Raw genomic sequence first — 18,475 nt, 5'->3', positions numbered from 1 at the left:
GTAGAAGATTCTAGATGTGAGGACAAAAAGCACTAGGACCAAAGGCAGCCTGAGAGAAGGTCCTAGGGTGTAGGAGCTGTGGCTGTTTTGCAGTTCTGTGATCGTCATGTAATTGAGTGGCACTTACGTCTGAGCAGTTAGCTTAGTCAGTTTCTGCCCTTTGGTTGGTACCCTCCTCACTATGGAGGAGAAAACAGAACACCTCTCTAGCTTTTGCTGGGTAGGTGTCAGCAGGACTGAGAGCCAGAAGAGGATTTCTAAAAGTGGAAAAAATCTCCCACCCAGGGAGTTGGCAGGCCTTGGCCTTAGAAAAGGCTGTTTCCAGAATGCCTGTGAGGACATTCAGGACTGTTAAGGGTGCAGGTAGAGGGCCCTGCTCGTATGCAGAATGAAGTAAATTCTGCTTTTCCGGAGGACTGTTGTGGCAATATCTAGAGAAAGCAAAAATGGTCACAGCCCTTGCTTCACCCATAGGATTGAACCCTATAGGGCAGGAGTCCCCAACTCCGGGGCCACGGACCGATACTGGTCTGCGGCCTGTTAGGAACCGGGCCGCACAGCAGGAGGTGAGCGGCGGGCGACTGAGCGGAGCTTCATCTGCCTGCCTCTCCCCATCGCTCGAATTACTGCCTGAGCCATCCCCCCGCCCCCCCCGCCCCGTGGAAAAATTGTCTTCCATGAAACCAGTCCCTGGTGCCAAAAAAGGTTGGGGACCGCCGCTATAGGGTACAAAAGTTCACCAAATGTACAAGCATGTTCATTTTAGCACTGTTTATAATTTTAAAAGAAAACTGAAACAAACAAAATATCCAACAATAGAGCTGTGGTGCAGTTGTGGTTCAGCCTCTTGATGGATTCGGAGGCAGCAGTTCAGAAGAATGGGTGGATCTTGTGTGCTGATATGGGACAGTCCTCAAGATATAAGTGAAATGAGCAAGGTGCTGAAGTTAGTAAAGTGTGGCCCACAGGCCAAATTCTTGTTGTCTGTTTTTGTATGGCCTACGAACCATACATATGTAAACTATCTACATTTTTAAATGGTTGAAAAAAATCAAAAGAAGATTATTTTGTGCCATATAAAATTATATAAAATTCAGGTTTCAGTGTCTGTAACATTTTATTGGAACACATCCATACCCATTCATTTAAGTATTGCCTATGGCTACAGTCTTGCTACTATAGAGTAGAGTAGTTGTGACAAAGCCTAAAATAGTATCTGGCCCTTTATAGAAAAGGTTTGCCAACTGCTGGCATATAGTATGATTCCTTTTGTGTGTTCACGTATCAAAGTTACTGCCTGTGGTCCTCCCCCTGGAGGTGGTTACCCTTGTGGAGAGATGGGGGCAGGAAGGGAGATTTGCATTTTGTGTCATTCTGTTCAGTTTTGATTTTCTAACCTCTCTATGTACTTATTTTGTTTCATTTTTTAATTTTTTATTTATTTTTAAATAAATTTATTTATTTAATTTTGGCTGCGTTGGGTCTTCGTTGCTGTGCATGGGCTTTCTCTAGTTGTGGCGAGCGAGGGCTACTCTTCGTTGCGGTGTGTAGGCTTCTCACTGCGGTGGCTTCTCTTGTTGTGGAGCACGGGCTCTAGGTGCATGGGCTTCAGTAGTTGTGGCACACGGGCCTAGTTGCTCTGTGGCATGTGGGATCTTCCCGGACCATGTCGCCTTCACTGGCAGGTGGATTCTTAACCACTGCGCCACCAGGGAGGTCCCCTTATTTTATTTTATTTTATTTTTTAAAGTCAGTGGGGCTTTTAGTAGGGATATCATGGAATGTTCTTTGTAATTTTATGCTTTTTTTTTTTGTTTGTTTAATAATGCTCATTGAGGAAAGGAGAGCAGGAGAAACATGGCCTGATTTGAGGTTTTTCTTTCTTTCCAGGCAGGGGCCACCTGCCTGCTCTGTGTTCCTGCTGTGGAAACTAATCTACTCAGCAGTAGCACTCTGAGGCATTTTTCTGGACCTGCGCTGGATTGGCTAGCCCCATCCTTCCCTGGCTTGCTCCCCCAGGGAGTGACCTCTGCAGGCCACTGGTTGGAGGCAGCCAGCCCTGGGCCAAGGGCTCTTGCACCCAGGGTCCTTCCCTGCTACTCCAGAATAGCGTCCCTATGGAGAGCCTCTGCAGTCTGCTTCTCTAGTTTCATTCTTTAGAAATTTCTCTAGTTGGGGAGGGATTAGCAGCTATGCCCTGCTTGAATGGCAGGATGGGCCATGCGACTAGAATACCAGCTCCCCCAGGAGGCCGGTTTGGAGGCAGAGGACAGAACGGCAGAGCCTGCTGGGAAAGGACAAGGGTCACAGTAGGGCTGGGAGGTGCAGCGAGCTGGAGGGGCCCCTGGAGGCCCTGTGGTCCAGATGGCTCATGGCTCCGGAGGAGAAACCAGGCCAGAGAGGAAGAATTTGCCAGAGATTCCCCCAGCCAGTGGGCTGGCGGAACTGGGGCTCAAGGCCAGTTTCCTGACTACCATCAGCAAGTGGACTTGAGCTCAGATTATGGGCATTCTCTACTCCACCTAAACATGGCCATGAGGCTGAGAAGCCCCAGGCAGTTGTGGACTCCTGCCTGGTCTGTCTTGCTTTATAGTCAGGGGTCATGTATACCCCACCCACTTGTTAGACACACTGAGCCCTTACCAGCTCTGGCTCCCATGTGTGTAGTAGGCTCAGTAAATGTTTGTCAAGTGGAGACATCATTGTGAGCCATTGGGACACCCACTCAGCCAACCGGAACTCCCTCAGGGATTTGTTAATGAGGCCATCTCCTCCACAGCTTCCCCCCACCCCAACTCCATGTGCTGACGGCACCCAGAGTCCTTTTTTCTAGAGTATGCCCACCACCCCCATGCTCAGAGTCTTGCCAGCTTCTTGGCTGGCCCCCAGGCCCCAGGCACTACCAGTGTCAACACTGGGAGGCCCAATGTCGGGGTCTTCTGCTGTGTGTGTCAGCCCAGAGGACTAAGCCACTAAAACTCTGGGTTCCTTGCCTTGTGCCGGGTTAAGTCATAGCCGGTGTTTCCTCTTTAGAGTCCTCATCAGTCTCCTGTGGAGCCATCATCACATGCCCTACTAGAAACACCTGCTCTTTTCTAGCCACTGAGCTGGGGGTTCCAGCTGGGGCTCTTCTTTCCTTGTATATGCCAGAGCTGTGCTATCTAACACGGTAGCCACTAGCCACATTCAAATTTAAATTTAAATTATTAAAATTAAATAAAACCAAAAGTTCAGTTCCTTTGTCACACCAACCACACCTCAAGTGCTCAATAGCAACATGTGGCTAGAGGCTGCCATACTGGACAGCACAGGTGTGACATGTTTCCTTCACTGCAGAGAGTTCTATTGGATGATTCTGTAGAGTAGCGGTTCTCAACTGGGGCAGTTTTGCCTCCTAGGGAACACTGGACAATGTCATTTGGTTGTCATACTTGAGGAGAGGATGCTACTGGCTCATGGTTGTAATGGATAGAGGCCAGAGATGAGGTTGGTGGTGGACATTCAAGCCATGGGATTTATCTCATCCTGTGGCTGTGAAAGTGCTTCTCCACAGATCCCTTTGATATCTGCCCCAGAAGCAGCCTGGGCCAGACCAGGGGCCTAAAAGTAAAAATGGAAATATTGCCCCAAATTCTGTTTTCCATTTCCCCTCCCTGACTCCCCAGGAGCCCCAGATGGGATTGCTGATGTATTTTCAACAGAGAAAGGAACACCAGACTTGCCAACTGGTTTCAGGAAGAAATCTCTATAAATGCTAAGCAAAATGCAGGCAGCTTATGTAATAGGGTCTGGCCAAGCCTTGGTCACATCACACAGAAGTTCAGGTTAAAAATATTAAGACATAAAAACTGTTGGCCAGGGTCTCGCCAGGGGGCCAAGCACAGAGCTGCCTTTCAGGAACTCTGATGTGTGTGAGAGATTGTTTTAATGTCCAGCCCCGCTTCTACGATGACCCAGGAGGGTGTAAGAGAAAGCCAAGGAGGGTTCCTGTCCTCAGGAGTTTTCTGCTCTGCCAAGACTCCTTAGCATTTGCTGAGGGAAAGGTCAGGGTGAATGAGTGACTAGTCCAAGTTATTTAGTATCTCAGAAGGTAACACAACATGCCTTCTTTTTTTTAATGTGTGCCAACCCAGGGCCTAGCTCTTGGCTCCCAGGACCTTTTTACAGAGTGAATGAAAATGAAAGAACAAAGCCCACAGGACTGAAGAATCAGATCAAGTGACATACTTCTAAAACCAGAAAAACTGGCCTGGGCCTGCCAGACAACACCGGGGTCAGGGTCACTGCCAAGGAGAGGTGGCTGCTTGATAGGGGTCAAGGGAGGGACATTGGGAAGGATGGGCTTATTACATACTCTTCACATCACTCTTTAGGAAAGACATTGACCCCAAGAAGCTCCCTAACAATGACAGTGTAACCTGGGAGGGTAGCCAGAGACGGATAGATTGAGAGACCAGGGGAAGATCTTAAGGGGAAGATCTCAAGCTGCAGCTATGGACCAGGGTGGGAGGCCTACTTGGACCCCTGGTTGGAATTCCCCAGGAGCCAGGGGGAGACTGTGAGGGGCATGCAGAGGGAAGGAAAAGGTAGAGCTGAGAGGGAGGAGGGAGCCCCTGAACAGGGCCATCACCAAACTGGGAATGTTTCTGAAGGCTGGCCCTAGGCACAATCCTCACTTTGAGAACTGGCAGGCCGTTTGGGAGTTGGGAAGAGTAGGGGAACTCGATCTTCAGGAAGCAGCTTTCCAAATTTCAGAATAGAGAGAGGATGAACTGGGGTGATCTTAAGTGGCAAATTGTTCAGGATGGTCAGGAAGCTCTTAGAAATGAAAGAAAGTAGTCCTCTTAAGGAAAAGAAGGCAGTGACCAGAAACTGATATGGCTACCTGGGAAGCCGTCTGTTGAAGGAGACTGGAAAGCAGTTAAATGGAAAGGAGGACATATAACCAAAGATAAAGGTAGAATATGGTCCAGAGGTCACCAGAGTGAGCTGAAGCCTGCAGTGAAACTCAGAACGACCAAGAGGGCTCTTACCTGTATTTAGAAAAAGAGCAATGGAACAATGCCTGGTCCTGGAGGCCAATGGTATAACATTAGTGGGGGGACAGAAAGAAATGGCAGGGACTCTTGAGTCCACTTGGCTTCCTTTTTTTTCTTTTGAGTTTGAAAAAGGACCAATGGTGGCAGAAGAGACTTGAACCCAAGTTGGGTGATTCATCTCCTGAACTTGGCAAGTTCTGTCCTGGGGTGCTGAGGTTGTGGTTGGTGACCTACAGGATGTGTGGGAAACAGCAGAGGGGCTAGAGGCTGGAGATGACTAATGTCCATTTATCAAAAAGGCGGAAGAGGTAGGCTCCACAAATTAGAAAAAGCTTGTGAGCCCTTAGAAAAGCACTTAGAAAATGGTTGTTACTGGAGTTTGATTGGGCTCGCTGGGGAAAAGCCATATCAATTTTATTTTATTTTATTTTGGATATTAGAGTATTTTTGGATTTGGTGAGGGCTTTGATGGAATCTTAGGACATCCCCCTGGACCACCTGGTAATGTTATCAGCATGTTTATAATCAGGGAAAGATCCTACTTGGAAAGGGTGCATTCTTGATTCTTTCCCACCCCAGCCCCCCAACCTGTGAACCTTGGTGAAGGGCTCTGCTCTTGACCTTGTCCTTTTCATCATTTGGATTTGTGTCTTGGGGCTACTGATGGTGGTACTGGCTGACAACAGGCCAGGAGGAACAGGATTGAAATTTTTGGAGCTCTTTACATAGACTGAGCAAACACTGGGCCAACTCTGGAAAGGTGGAATTCACCAGGGAAATGTGAGGGGCTACGTTTGGGAAAGTAACAACGCAAGTACAGTTTGAGGCTTGTGGTTTAGTAGCAACATGGGTGAAAAGAACTTGTGAGGTTTTGCTGATTGCAAACCCCATATACTTCAGTAGGAGGATGTGGCTTCCAGGAGAGCTGATGTGGGCTCAGGTTCCATTGATTTACACTCAGTGGATGCCAGGGACATGAGACTTCAGGTTCCCTGAGCCTAACAGGTTGCCACCTTCTCAGAGCTCTGTAGGCAGAAGAGATGGCTCCTACCTCTGAGTTCTTCAGTTTGGGGAAATTTCATTTTATTTCTTTTGTAATTTTCACCCCTCTATTTTTCTGTTCTCCCTTTCAGGAACTCATTATTAGTCAGATTTTGGACCTCTTGAGTTGGTCTTCTGATCTCATCTTTTTTTTTTTTTTTTTTTTTTTGGGGCTGTGCCATGCGGCATGTGGGATCTTAGTTCCCCAACCAGGGATCAAACCTTTGCCCCCTTCAGTGGAATCGTGGAGTCTTAACCATTGGACCACCTCATCTTTTTTAATAGTATTATCCATCTCTTTATCTTTCTCTTCTACTTTTTGGAAAATTTCTTCTAAACTTATATTGAATTTTTTATTTGACTATTTATAATTTTAATTTCCAAGAGTTCCTTTTTGTTCCCGGAATGTTCATTAAAAAAAAAAAAATCTGATCCTGTCTGATCTAATCTGATCTGTTAATGCTTCCTTCCACTTCCATATCTTATGTGTTGATATATCTTAACTGCTGGGTTTTTGTTTATGTTTTTGTCCTCTTCTCTTTGTTCTGGTGATTCATACCTTTAAAAAAATCACTTTACTTTTATTTCAGTGGGCTTTTGAGAGGGAGTAGAGTTTAATCCACTTTATTTAACTGAAAGTTTATTCTTTTATTTAAGCTTTATATATCTTTTTGTCTTAAATGTGTCTTTTCAGACACATTTTGATGTGATTGATGGATTTTAAAACATCCAGTATGAGAGTCTGAATTTTGATCAGGGAGTTTAGCCAATTATATAATTACTATAATTGCTATTCTATTAGGACTTCTTCCATCTTATTTAATGCTTTCCGCTTATCATGTGTTCTCTCTGCTTTTTTTTTTTTTCCTTTCCCTATCCTTTATTGTGTAGATTGAATTTTCTTCTGCTGGTTCGAAAGTTATATATTCTTCTTGTGGTTAGTTCTAACTTACTATGCCCCACACCTTACGTCATTACTGTCTTGTGTCTTAAGAGTCTCAGCACCATCCTGCCTTTCACTGCTCTCCCTGTGCTGGTCCTGTGACATCTTCAGGGCTGGGTTCCATGGAGGGACAGCAGCCCTGTTCATTTGCCATCTTGCTTAGAACTGGACCAGGCTCATTCAGGGCTATCCTAGAAGGGACTCCCCGGCTCAGCAGGAGTTTGGTTTAAATGACCATTAAAGAGGTCCCTCGGGTTTTGTACAAGTTTGGGGGATGGTAAGTTCCAAGAGGGAGTGAGTGGGAGAATGGACAAATCTGAGAGCTCTTCAGCAGAGCTGGGAGCACCAGACCTTTTGAAGTTCTTCTGCAGTCTGCCTCTCTGAGATTTCTACTCCCTGGTTCCAGCTTTACTCCTAGGTACTGTGCAGAACAGTGTCTGACAACCCACAAAAGGCAGGAAACAAATGAGGAGAGGGAGCCTTGGTGAGATTACAGGGAGGGGCAGGGACTAGGTTGAAATGGCATGGGCACAGCCCATCCAAAGAGGCAGCCCCACCAAGTCCCACCAAGTCATTCTCAAGCAGGAATGTGGGTCCAGCAGTGCCAGAGCACTCAGTTTTGTTTTGTTTTTTTATAAATTTACTTATTTTACTTATTTTTGGTTGAGTCGGGTCTTCATTGCTGTGCGTGGGCCTTCTCTGGTGCGGTGAGCAGGCTTCTCATTGCGGTAGCTTCTCCTGTTGCGGAGCATGGGCTCTAGGTGCGCTGGCTTCAGTAGTTGTGGCTCTTAGGCTCAGTAGTTGTGGCTCACGGGCTCTAGAGCACAGGCTCAGTAGTTGTGGCTCACAGGCTTAGTTGCTCTGCGGCATGTGGGATCTTCCTGGACCAGGGCTTGAACCCATGTCCCCTGCATTGGCAGGCAGATTCCCAACCACTGCGCCACCAGGGAAGTCCCACTCAGTTTTTTAAAAGGAGCCAGGAAATTGGATTTTCTGTGTGTATATTTGTATATTTTGTATACAAAATATACAAAAAATATTTGTATATTTTGTATATTTTGGCTTAAAAATGTTTATAACCCGGGGCTTGCCTTGTGGTCCAGTGGCTAAGACTCCGTGCTTCCACTGCAGGGGGCGCAGGTTCGATCCCTGATTGGGGAACTAAGGTACCACATGTTGCCTGGCACAGCAAAAAAAAAAAAAAAAGTTTGTAACCCCATGCAGGCCAAAGAGCACATCTAGCCCAGACACTGCCACCCATGACCCTTGCTCTGGTTAGTTGATGATTCTGTCCTTGTCACCCTTGACTTTTTTCCCTCCTGGATAAATGTCCCCCAAAGATGTGATTTCCTACACCCCTCCCCTCCCAGCCACCTCTTCTGGGCCCCTTTAATCTGCATGCTTGTTAGTCTGACATCTCGTTTTACAAGTAATGGGAACTGGTCTAGTGCTGTTCACCCTATCATGTGCTATTTCTGTCTGTTAAGCACCTTAACCATCCCTCTTGTTTGCGTTATTAATTTATCTGCTAAATGAGTAGTGTGAAGGTAAATATCACTCTTGCCCCATGAGTGTAGGGCACACAGATTTGCTTTTCCTGGAGCCTGTCTGCAGCCAGAGCCCACGAAGCCTTGTTCCTAGAAGTACGGCAAGGGACTCTGCCTGCTTTCTCTCTGGGCCATGGCTGCAGACACCACATGCAGGACCCCAGCTCCCCAGTGCCTTGCCTGCAGAGGGCAGATCTGTGGTGTGGCCCAGAGCTCAGGACCTGTGAGCCTCCTTGGTGTGGCCCCTCCTGCCTGCCATGGCCTGCGTGGCCTTCTTGCCCTAATTTCCCTTCCTGTCTGTCTCTGCCTGAGCGGCAGGAGCCTGCAGCTTTATATACGCTGGGCAGTTGGTGATTCATTCCTCGGCAGCGCCTCAGATAGGGAAGTGAAACGGCTGCACCTGGTGAGGCCTGACCTTCGGGTGACAGCGGAAGTAGCTATGCAAACATGGGGCTCGCTGCCTCGGAGGGAGAAGTCCTCTGCACAGCCAGGCTGTGAGGAAAGCTCTTGCTGGCCTGGCCCCGTGTGGCCTCCAGGCCGGTGGCTCTGGTAAGTTTCTCTTTCTTTCTCCACCCCCACTCCACTTTTTCTTGGTGACAGCTGGAAGTAGCAGTGGTCACAACTGAGAGAGCCAAACATTTCTACAGTCCCCAGGATGTTCCTGTCACCCTCTACAGCGACGCTGATGAATGGGAGGTCAGTGCTGGGGGCCCCAGGGCTGAGTTCCATCGTGTTTGTACCAATCGGACAGGACCATCCTCCCTGCAGCCAATGGTTCTGGTGGCTGGAGCAGACAGGCCAGGCTCAAGTCAGCGGTCAGGGCTCTCTGGGCAGAGGCAATGAGGAAAACATCTGTCTAGCTCTGGCCTGCAGGAGGCCCACAGTCTCCTCCCACCTCAGGCAGACCTCAGCTTTGGCCCTGTGCCTGAGGTTGAGTGTCCTTGTATTTATCTGGGCTGATGAAACCACAGAGGAGCTCTGTTCCCACCACCCTTGTCCACGCGGCTCCCAGCGTCGGGGCTGTGGAGAGTGCCTCACTTCCCACGGCTGCCGGGCTCTGCTTTTGCTCTCCTGCAGAGGGGCGGGCACTGGCCGATTCACTAGACATCGAGTGTGGGCCTCACAGGGGTGCCCTGCCAGGCATTTTTAAACATTCTCAGCCTAGAACATTTCTGGCTGGCCCGTCTTCCCCACCCCGCCCCCTCCATTTCTCACCGCCCAGAGCCTTTCCACTGGCTTGGACAACCCAAGCATCCGCCTCAAGCAGACAGGCCAGGAGTTCCCTGCCAGATGTCAGTTCTCTTGAAAACCAAACCATAAAGGGAATAGCTCAGAGAGACAAGGGGCGTTTGTTTCCTCAGGGCTGGTTTCTCTCAGGCTGTTGGCTCCGTAGCCAATGTTCACCAGCTTAGCTGCAAGAGGGGTGGCAGTGAACTTGGGCGGGGGTCTCTCAGGTGGTCTCCCTTGGGTTCCTGACTTAGTGTACCTGGTCTGTGTTGGCCCTCACCCCACCTGCCGCTCCTCCCTCCACACTGAGAGAATGGCCGGCCCGGTGACCCCACTTCCTTCCCTCTGCCAGATGTGGAAGTGCCGATCCGACCCAGTTCTCCACATTGACCTGCGGAGGTGGGCAGACCTCATGCTGGTATCTCCTCTCGATGCCAACACGCTGGGAAAGGTGGCCAGTGGCATCTGTGACAACTTGCTTGTGAGTGACTCCCTGGGCCCTCCTCCCTCCCTGGGCCTCACTCCCAGTTTGCTGAGCTGCAGACTGCTTCTGTTCTCACCTTGGAATCCCTTTATGGTGGGCCTGTTTGCTTGGAACACAGTCCCCTGGACAACCCTCCACCTGGCCTCACCTGTGCTCCAGCAAGTGGGTAGAAGGCCTGGTTCTGATGGGTTGACTCGACTTGCGGGTGCCCTCTGAGGGTGTCCACCTCTCACCTGCCCCCCGATGCTCAGCTGCTCTTTCTTTGTCCATAGTTCATGGGCTGCCCTCAACATGCTCTTCTGCTGGTCTCCCTGCCCAGCCCCGTTGCCTGCCCACCTTAGCTCTGCCTTCCCACCAGGACCTGGATATCCACATGGGTAATCGGGATAAGAGCGTTTACTTCTGCATGGATCTCTCAGGCACACTTATCTCTCCTGTAGCTTTAGCCACAAAGCTGAGATGTGGTTTTCCTGTATATTATGGAAAGCTTAAAGGGGAAGAAAGGAGAAAGGACGAGAGGCCCAAGGTGGAGGAGAGGAAGAGAAGTCCAGCTGTACAGAGTGGGGATTGTCTTAGGCCTGGGGGACCTCCAGGGAGCTGTTGTCCTTAAAGAGCCTTTGTTTACATGATCATCCTGGGAAGACTGGGTGTGGTCCCCCTCCCTCTCCCTTATCATCCCTCTTCCCTCATCCATTGAGCTTTAACTTGCCATGTGTCAGGCCCTGTGTGGAGGGACACAGAGGACACAGGGAGCTGACAGTCTGGAAGGAGAGGGTTTTTAGAGTATGCTCTGGTGTGTGGTACAGTCAGTCCTTTGACAATGGCGTCACCACCTTGCACAGTACTGGGCATGTAGTAGGCATTCAGGAAATGCTTATTGTATGTATGAGGCAATCAGTCATTTTACTTTGGCTAACAGCCAAAGTAAATGAAGTGACTAACGAAGCTGGGTCAAGGTTTTGGGGGTTAGATAGGAGGTTAGTCTCCTCATATGCTTGTTGATTGGTGCTTAAGGTACTTCTCGAAGAAGCTGCTAGTGATTTAAGCATCATTTGGAATAGAGCTCAGGTGATCAGAAGAAGAGCAGCACACAGATTGTGTGGCAGGTGCAGGGGTGGGGGAGTGCAGAGGAGGGCAGGCCTAGGAGCAGTGTTATCAAGAAGGCTTCCTGGTGGGGCTAGTGCCTGGCTGACAGGATGGTGGAGCAGGTCAGGCTCCTGGCCACTTTCATCTAAGTGCGTCAGCATTGTGTGTAACCAGCACCATCTCACCAGATCTCCAGGCTTCCCACTGGTCGGTCAGTAGCCAGCTGATGTGGCAAAGCACGCCGACCTCTAGGAGCTAAGCCCTGGCCTGGGCCGATTCTCTGAGGGCTCCTTCCTTACTCCTGAAAGTTCTGCTTCCCTCTTTTCTTCAATGCTGCCACCACTCCCTGAAATCTTTGGGGTTCCCTCTTACTGAGTTGGCTGAGCAGTGGAATATGTTCCCAGGACCAGCCCTGAGGCCCTTTGCCTCAAAGGTTTCCCTTGAAGGTGCAAGTATTTCAAAGAACTGCAAATCTTACACTGCTGTCATCATGGTCTGTGGCTCTGTGCTCTCTCAAAAGATGTTTTGTCCTTATATTCCCCAAAAGAAGCTTGCCCTGCTTCCTCCCTCCTTCAGATCGTCTCCCTTTCCAGTGTCCAGAACTTGGGGTGCCATTAGAGCAGTGCGCTAGGTATGAACCTGTGTTCCCAGTCTCAGGGCCCTTGGCCTGGGTGATGTGCATCTCTGTCTGCCCTCTGGCCCACTCAGGCTCTAGCCCTTTTTTGTGCTAAATAACCAAGCAGATCCAGAAAGAGGAGGTGACTTCCCTGGGTCACCAGTATAGCTGGCAGCTGGTCTCCTGACCCGGATCCAAGCCTTCTCTCCACCCAAGCGGATTCCCAGGGGCAGAGCCTGAGGTGCTGCACACAACATGGGCCAAACAGAAGTGACCGTGGGAACTGATGCCTCCTTCCGGCCCTCTTGTGCTGGAAGGTTTGGAGGAGCTGTGGTTTGTCCAGGAAGCGCTGAGTTTTGAGATGAGGTGGGAAAAGCTAGAGAGGTGTGGGGCATGGAGATGTTGAGTTTCTGCTCCAGTTGCTGTGCTTCCCTTAGAGGTCATTGAGAACCCCAGCCCTGCCAACACCTGCCCCACACGCAGTCAAGGGACTCTTCTAGGTATGCTCATGACTTCTGCAGAAGCAGCAGGTGGCACAGGGCCAAGAGGAAGTGTGGACTGAAACTGTCCACTCATAGCCAGGTTGCCTCATTGTGAGGACTTGGTGGGAAACAAACGCTGTGTCTGGGATGACGCAAGCCCCCAGATCCTGAGGCTGTGTGCTGACCAACTTCCTTCCTGTCCCCAGGAGAGGGCAGGGGCACTGAGGAGGGCAGGCATTTTCCCTGGCCTCTTCGTGGCATTGTTCTCTGGACTCCCCCTCTTTTTGCAGACAGGCTCCACTTCAGGGAAGGGGTGTGCCAGCCGCTGTCTCCCTGAGGGGCCCACAGCCTAGGCGGAGGCGCCTGAAACAGTCAGAGCCCAGGGGAGCACACTCCTGCGGGCCCCAGAGCTTATTTCTCCCTGAGGCAGCCCCTGGCCCAGGGAGCCTATGCCTGTAATAATAACAGGAGCTACTATTTCTGGAGCCTGTACTTTGTGCCAGGCCTTGTGCAAAGAGCTTTATAAGTATTCTCACCCTCTGCCCTCAAGACCACCCAGTGAGAGGGCTTTTGCAGAGAGGAAGCTGATACTCCCGGCATAAAAGAACTTGTTCAAGTTCTCATGGCTAGTAACAGCAGATAGCACAGCAAGATTTGAACCCAGGTCCACGTGATTGCAAAGCTCACAGCGCTAAAGACTCTGTGAGCTGGTCTGTCCCTTTCGTAGCTGCTCTGGTATGTGACTTGGTGGGATGGCCTGGACATCAGGAGGTAGTGAGGTTGCACAATGCAGTGGAGGATGGCATGCGCGGTGTGCAAAGCCTTGCCCTGGATCATCGTCTGGTGTGTCCTTGGGTAATGGCTCACCTCTGGGAAGTACAGCTTCCCCTCTGTGAAATGGGACAGCAACTTCTTTACAGGGTCACAGTGAGGGTTCATGAGATAACACGTGGGAGAGGGTTTTGTCATGTGGAAGATGTTGTTTTCATGGCCAAGCTTTAGTTGGCCTCAAGTAGAGCTAGTGTCAGGATAGATGAGCCCACCTGCTGGGCAGTGTGGTCCTTAGCTTTGTGGGAACCGCAGGCCTGCCCCCTGCTTCCCAGGGTTGCTTCAGTCTGTGAGGTGTGGCTGACTGTGAGGAAGACAGAGGCTTGGGCAGAGGGAGCCCTTTCTGCACAGCAAGGGAGGTCTGCTTGGAGGTGGCTAGGCCATTGCTAGCATTGGTAGAGCACCTCCTGTGTGTAGGGTCCTGTGACAGAGCCTATGGGGAGGTGAGAGGGACCAGGAGACACAGCCCCAACCTCAAAGTATGAGACAGCTCCCTTCAGACAGTGGCTCCCAGTCATCCTAAGTCCTCAGCTGGCTGTGGCCCAGAAGCAGAGGGTAGAATTCGGGAAGGCCGGGGAGGGGTGGCAGGCAGAGCAGCAGGCACCCCCTACCTTCTTCACAGACCTGTGTCATCCGGGCCTGGGACCGCAGCAAGCCCCTGCTCTTCTGCCCGGCGATGAACACCGCCATGTGGGAGCACCCCATCACTGAGCAGCAGGTGGGCCAGCTCAAGGCCTTCGGCTATGTCGAGATCCCCTGTGTGGCCAAGAAGCTGGTCTGTGGAGACCAAGGTGGGTGTCTGGCCAGGCTCACAGCTCATTCCCACAGCCTGGGGCCGCGGCAGGGCTCAGCTTCAGATCCCAGCCTGTTGTGACCTCCAGCTCAGCTTTCTCATCTGGGAAATGGAAATGGTAATTCCTGTCTCTCAGAGTTGTTAGGTAAACTGCCTGGTATCCTCCCTGGCATGCAGCCCATACAGTTCAAGATGGCTGCTGTAACTATTCCTGGGGCCTGTCCTGGGGGCGTCTCAGAAGGGACTTGCTGGGTCTGGCTCAGGCCTGGTCCTGGCCTTCTCAGGCACTGGGCTCTGGGTGGGACACTCGGGGAGCAGTGGGTGAGGGTGGGTGGGGGATGGTCCCCTGCTTCAGTCTGCAGGGTCATAGCCGAACTCTGCTCCCTAGGTCTGGGGGCCATGGCTGAGGTGGGCACCATTGTGGACAAAGTGAAAGAAGTCCTCTCCCAGCACGGTGGCTTCCAGCAGAATTGAACCCGGGGATTTCTGTCACGCATGTCCCTCTGAACTCAGGTGTTTTCAGGCCAAGTTGGTGAAGAAGGTGGACTATGGCAAAATATGGTGAAGACTTCTGCATTTGCTGAGTAGTGGTCTGGCCTGGGCCTGCTCGGGAGCCTCCCCAGGAGCGTGACCTGCCCCAGGTTAAACTAGACCAAAGGCCCAGGTCCCAACTTCTTTCAACCAAGAGACACCTGCTTTCTGGAGTTCCTCCCCACCTTTTCCTGGGATGGGCACAGCAAGCCAGGGGAGCAAGCTGCTGTATTGTTCCTGTGCTCTGGGAAGGGGACTTGGGAATGACCGAGAAACCTTCATCCAACATTGTGCCCAGGAACTGCTTTTAGAAAGAGCCACAGCGGGAGATCCCCAGACCTTTGGAGCTTCAGCTTCTTGGTGGGGTGCAAGGAAGACTGCGAGGTGGCAAGGCCCTGAGATTTCCCACAGACCGTGCTGTGAGATTGGGGGTACTGAGAATAAAGAAAAGTGACTCTCTGGGAGACTCTGTCCTTCCTTTAGAGCCTCTCTGTGGTCTTAGAGATCCGGGGCCGGGGAAGGGTCTAGGCTGGCAACTGACTGACTGTCCTTAGTTCCTATATCATATGGCAGGTAAGGGCAAAGGGTTCAGAAGCCAGACAGTCCCTAGTTCAAATCCAGCTCTGCCGCATACTAGCAGTGGGACTAGGGCTCAGGGCTCAGCCTTTCTGACCCTCACTTTCCTCGTGGAGTTGTTGAGAGGATTAAATGAGATAATGTATGCAAAATGCCTACCCTACTACCTCTCACATAGTAAATGTCAAATAAAATGGAAGTTAAAGCTAGATATGTATTCATGCCAGTGAGCTTTTCTAACGTTTACTGAAATAGACTGTCTCATTTTGGGAAAAATAAAATCCCCGACCCTAAGCTGACATGCACTTTATACAAGTGACAGGCACACAGCCAGCAGGGTTGGAACCTGACCTGGAACGCAGACCCCTTGCTTCCTGGTGTCGTCCTCATCAGCTTTTCTGTGCCTGAGATGGGGACCTCGGTGTCTGTACCTCCCCCTGCCCCAACAGTGGCACACATGGATGGGGGAAGTAGACTCCAGAGAGACACATGTTCTGCCCTAGAAACCCTCCGCTACCCTGCCTTTGACCTACTGCTGTTTGATGGCTGCTGTGGATTGGGGCTTGTTTGACTGTTTAGAGCTGACTGTTTAGAGCTGACTGTTTAGGCAGGGGCTGCCTTCCTGCCCTCTTGCCTTCCAGGCCGGGGTGAGTGGGTACCCCTTGCATGCTCTCGGACCACTGGGGGATAGAGGCGCCTTAGAAGGGCCCAGGAAGCCTGCTGGCTGGAACCAAGCCTCCAGCAGCCTCTAAGAGCCTTTATCTCTATAGCACTTGACTTAATCAAGTGATCCTTTGGGATAAAATTGTCTTAGGGCACTAAAGAAAATATAACTAAAATGGTAGCATCAAGAACCAACCTCTTTGGCTGGTTTGGGGGTCGGGCATGGTGAGGGCCTGGACAACTGAAATCCAGAGGCAATCCCAAAGTTCCGTTTAAGTGTTTTCCAACTTCCCTCCTTCTGTCCACATCACCCTTCCTTTCCCTCAGCAACCTCCTAATGAATGGTGAGGCTTCCAGTTTTAACAGAAACTGCTGCTGAGTGCTTGCTGTGTGCGAGGCTCTGTGCTGGGCACTTTAGCGAGGACAGTTGCTCAGGAGACCTGCTACAAAATGCCTGTTTTAAAAAGTCACAGGAGCAGAGAAGTTCGTAGGCCTGTGTGTGGCTGCTCATAGTGGGACTGAGCCTTGTTGGCTAGAAGGAAAGAGATGTCCCCATGGACACGGGCCAGCTGGGGTCCACCCCTCCATCACGGCAGTCCCGCATCCTGTCGCCCACTCTGAATGAGGGTCTGGATGAATGGGCGGGGGCTGAAGAGCCCAGCTATTTCCTGAGCCAGGCTGAAGCCGAGGGGAGGGCAGGTAGTATCTGAGCTGCATTTACCTGGCCCCATCTGCCAGCGGGGTGCTGAGGTGGGCGTGATAACCACTGATAACAGTCAAAGTCAGAGCTCTTGTAGTTGTCATCATCTTGGGTAGAAATGTTTCTCAGAGAAGGTGTTAGCTTCCCTGATGATTTTTATAGAATTCTGGAAGTTTGACAGAACAGAACATTTGGGTCTGAAATTCTCAGTCTTGTTTGGCAGCCTAGAGCCTCTAGGCTGCCGTGGCTGCTGCTGGGCAAGAGGCGGAAGCCTTAGAGCCAGGACCCAGCCTCCACGCTGGATCGTCGCCAGCTCTTCCTCCACACGGCTGATGTGTCCCCCTGCCACCTCCCCACTGCCTCAGGGTAAGGCCCTGACTTCGGGGCAGTATCCTCTTGGCCCTCGGTAATCTGGCCCCTGTCTACTTTCCTAGCTCCACCCCTTACCACACACCAACCCTGCAGGGCTCCTTGTCCTCTTGCCAGACTGGACAACTTTGACCGAGCCCTGTTGCTTCTTGCCTTTGCACATGCTGCCGCTTTTACTGGAAGACCATTCTTCCCCTGGCTGCCTCCTACGCATGCCTCTGGATGTACCTGGGTGCCACTGCCTTTGGAAAGCCTTGCCTGGCCAACTCAGGCTGGATTAGGTGGTCCTAGCCCAGGCTCCCATTGTGCCCCCTCTTATTTATTATACCATGGAATTAGTCAGTTTATGTCTCCCTAAAACTGGTATCTCCTGGAGGGCAGGAGTTGTCCTGTTCCTCACAAAACCTGGCAAGTCATTCCAAGCTTTTTTGTACTGACAGAATTTTTAAAAGCTTTTTGTGTGTATGTGTGTGTGTGTGTGTGTGTGTGTGTGTATTTGGGGGGTTGGGGGGTGTCTTGCTCGTTTCTGAGCCAGGCATCCAACCTAGGAGCCATAAAAGCAAAGATTGATAAATTTGACTATAGAAAAATAAACAATTCCACCTAGCAACAGCCCAAAGGCAAGGTCAAAAGGCAACAAACTGGGGAAATTATCTACAGGTCATATAACAAAGGGCTAAATCCCTTAATATACAAAGAGTTCCTCTACATTGATTAGAAGAAGGCAAAGAACACAAAAGAAAAGTGAGCAGAGGATAAAAACAGAGTCCACATAACACACACACACACACACACACACACACACACACACACACACACACACACACACACACGACTATAAAAGCTATTCAGCCACCTTCACGAGGAGAGTGGTGCAAATCAAACTACACTGAAATGAAAGTTTTCACATACTAGGTTGGTAAGGGTGTTAGGAAATCGCACCCTCGTACTTTGCTTGTCGGAGTGTAAAATGATACAACCTCTTTGGAGAACAATCAAAATTACATATTCACCTTACCTTTTGGCCCAGCAATTCTGCTTCTAGGGATTTGTCCCACAGATACACTCACATATATGACATTAAGTCTGAACAAGGCTATTCTTTGCAGCATTGCATATGGTCGTAAAAGACTGGAAACACTCTCCCCATCTAACAACTGAAGGTTGGTTAAATAAATCAGGGTCATCCCTGCACTGGAACACCACACAGCCGCAAGACAGAGTGAGGAAGGTCTCTAGGCCTGATACAGGATGATGTCTGAGATACATTGTTAAACAAAATGCAAGATGGAGAAAAATGTGTATTGCATGTTAGCTTGTGTATTAAAAAAATGAGGGGAGAAAAGGAGGATCTATTTGTATTGGCTTGTATTTGCTGGAATACTTATTGAAAAATAAATAAGAATCCAGTCCATTGTTTGCCTTTCAGTGGAGGAACTGGGTGGTTGAGAAACAAAGGTGGGAGGCTGACTTCATTTTAAGTTTTGAGCCAGATGAATATATTATCCACCACAAAAGCCACAATTACATACATTTTTTAAAGGGTTCCC

General features: G+C 50.2%; 1 protein-coding gene across 8 annotated transcripts in view; it reads left to right on the top strand.

Moving 5' to 3' along the window:
• Positions 1 to 18,475, top strand: part of PPCDC (phosphopantothenoylcysteine decarboxylase) — a 57,921-nt gene that overhangs the window by 8,800 nt on the left and 30,646 nt on the right. Inside the window, exons 3-6 of one of the 8 annotated variants that reach the window (XM_079912456.1) lie at positions 9,171 to 9,266; positions 10,150 to 10,278; positions 13,916 to 14,084; positions 14,600 to 15,318. The exons of 3 other annotated variants lie outside the window; for them this stretch is intronic. In XM_079912456.1, the coding sequence (XP_079768582.1) occupies positions 9,171 to 9,266; positions 10,150 to 10,278; positions 13,916 to 14,084; positions 14,600 to 14,622 (417 nt within the window). In that variant the 3' untranslated portion in view covers positions 14,623 to 15,318. Of the gene's footprint in view, positions 1 to 8,904; positions 9,120 to 9,170; positions 9,267 to 9,823; positions 9,863 to 10,149; positions 10,279 to 13,915; positions 14,085 to 14,474; positions 15,319 to 18,475 lie in introns of those variants that run through there. 4 more of the 8 variants (XM_079912455.1, XM_079912457.1, XM_079912458.1 and 1 more) reach the window with 4 other exon arrangements.

Source organism: Stenella coeruleoalba (assembly GCF_951394435.1).
Source record: "Stenella coeruleoalba genome assembly, chromosome: 2".
Lineage (NCBI taxonomy): Eukaryota > Metazoa > Chordata > Mammalia > Artiodactyla > Delphinidae > Stenella > Stenella coeruleoalba.
Note: the sequence above shows the minus strand (reverse complement) of the source record. Positions and strands in the feature narration are given on the sequence as shown.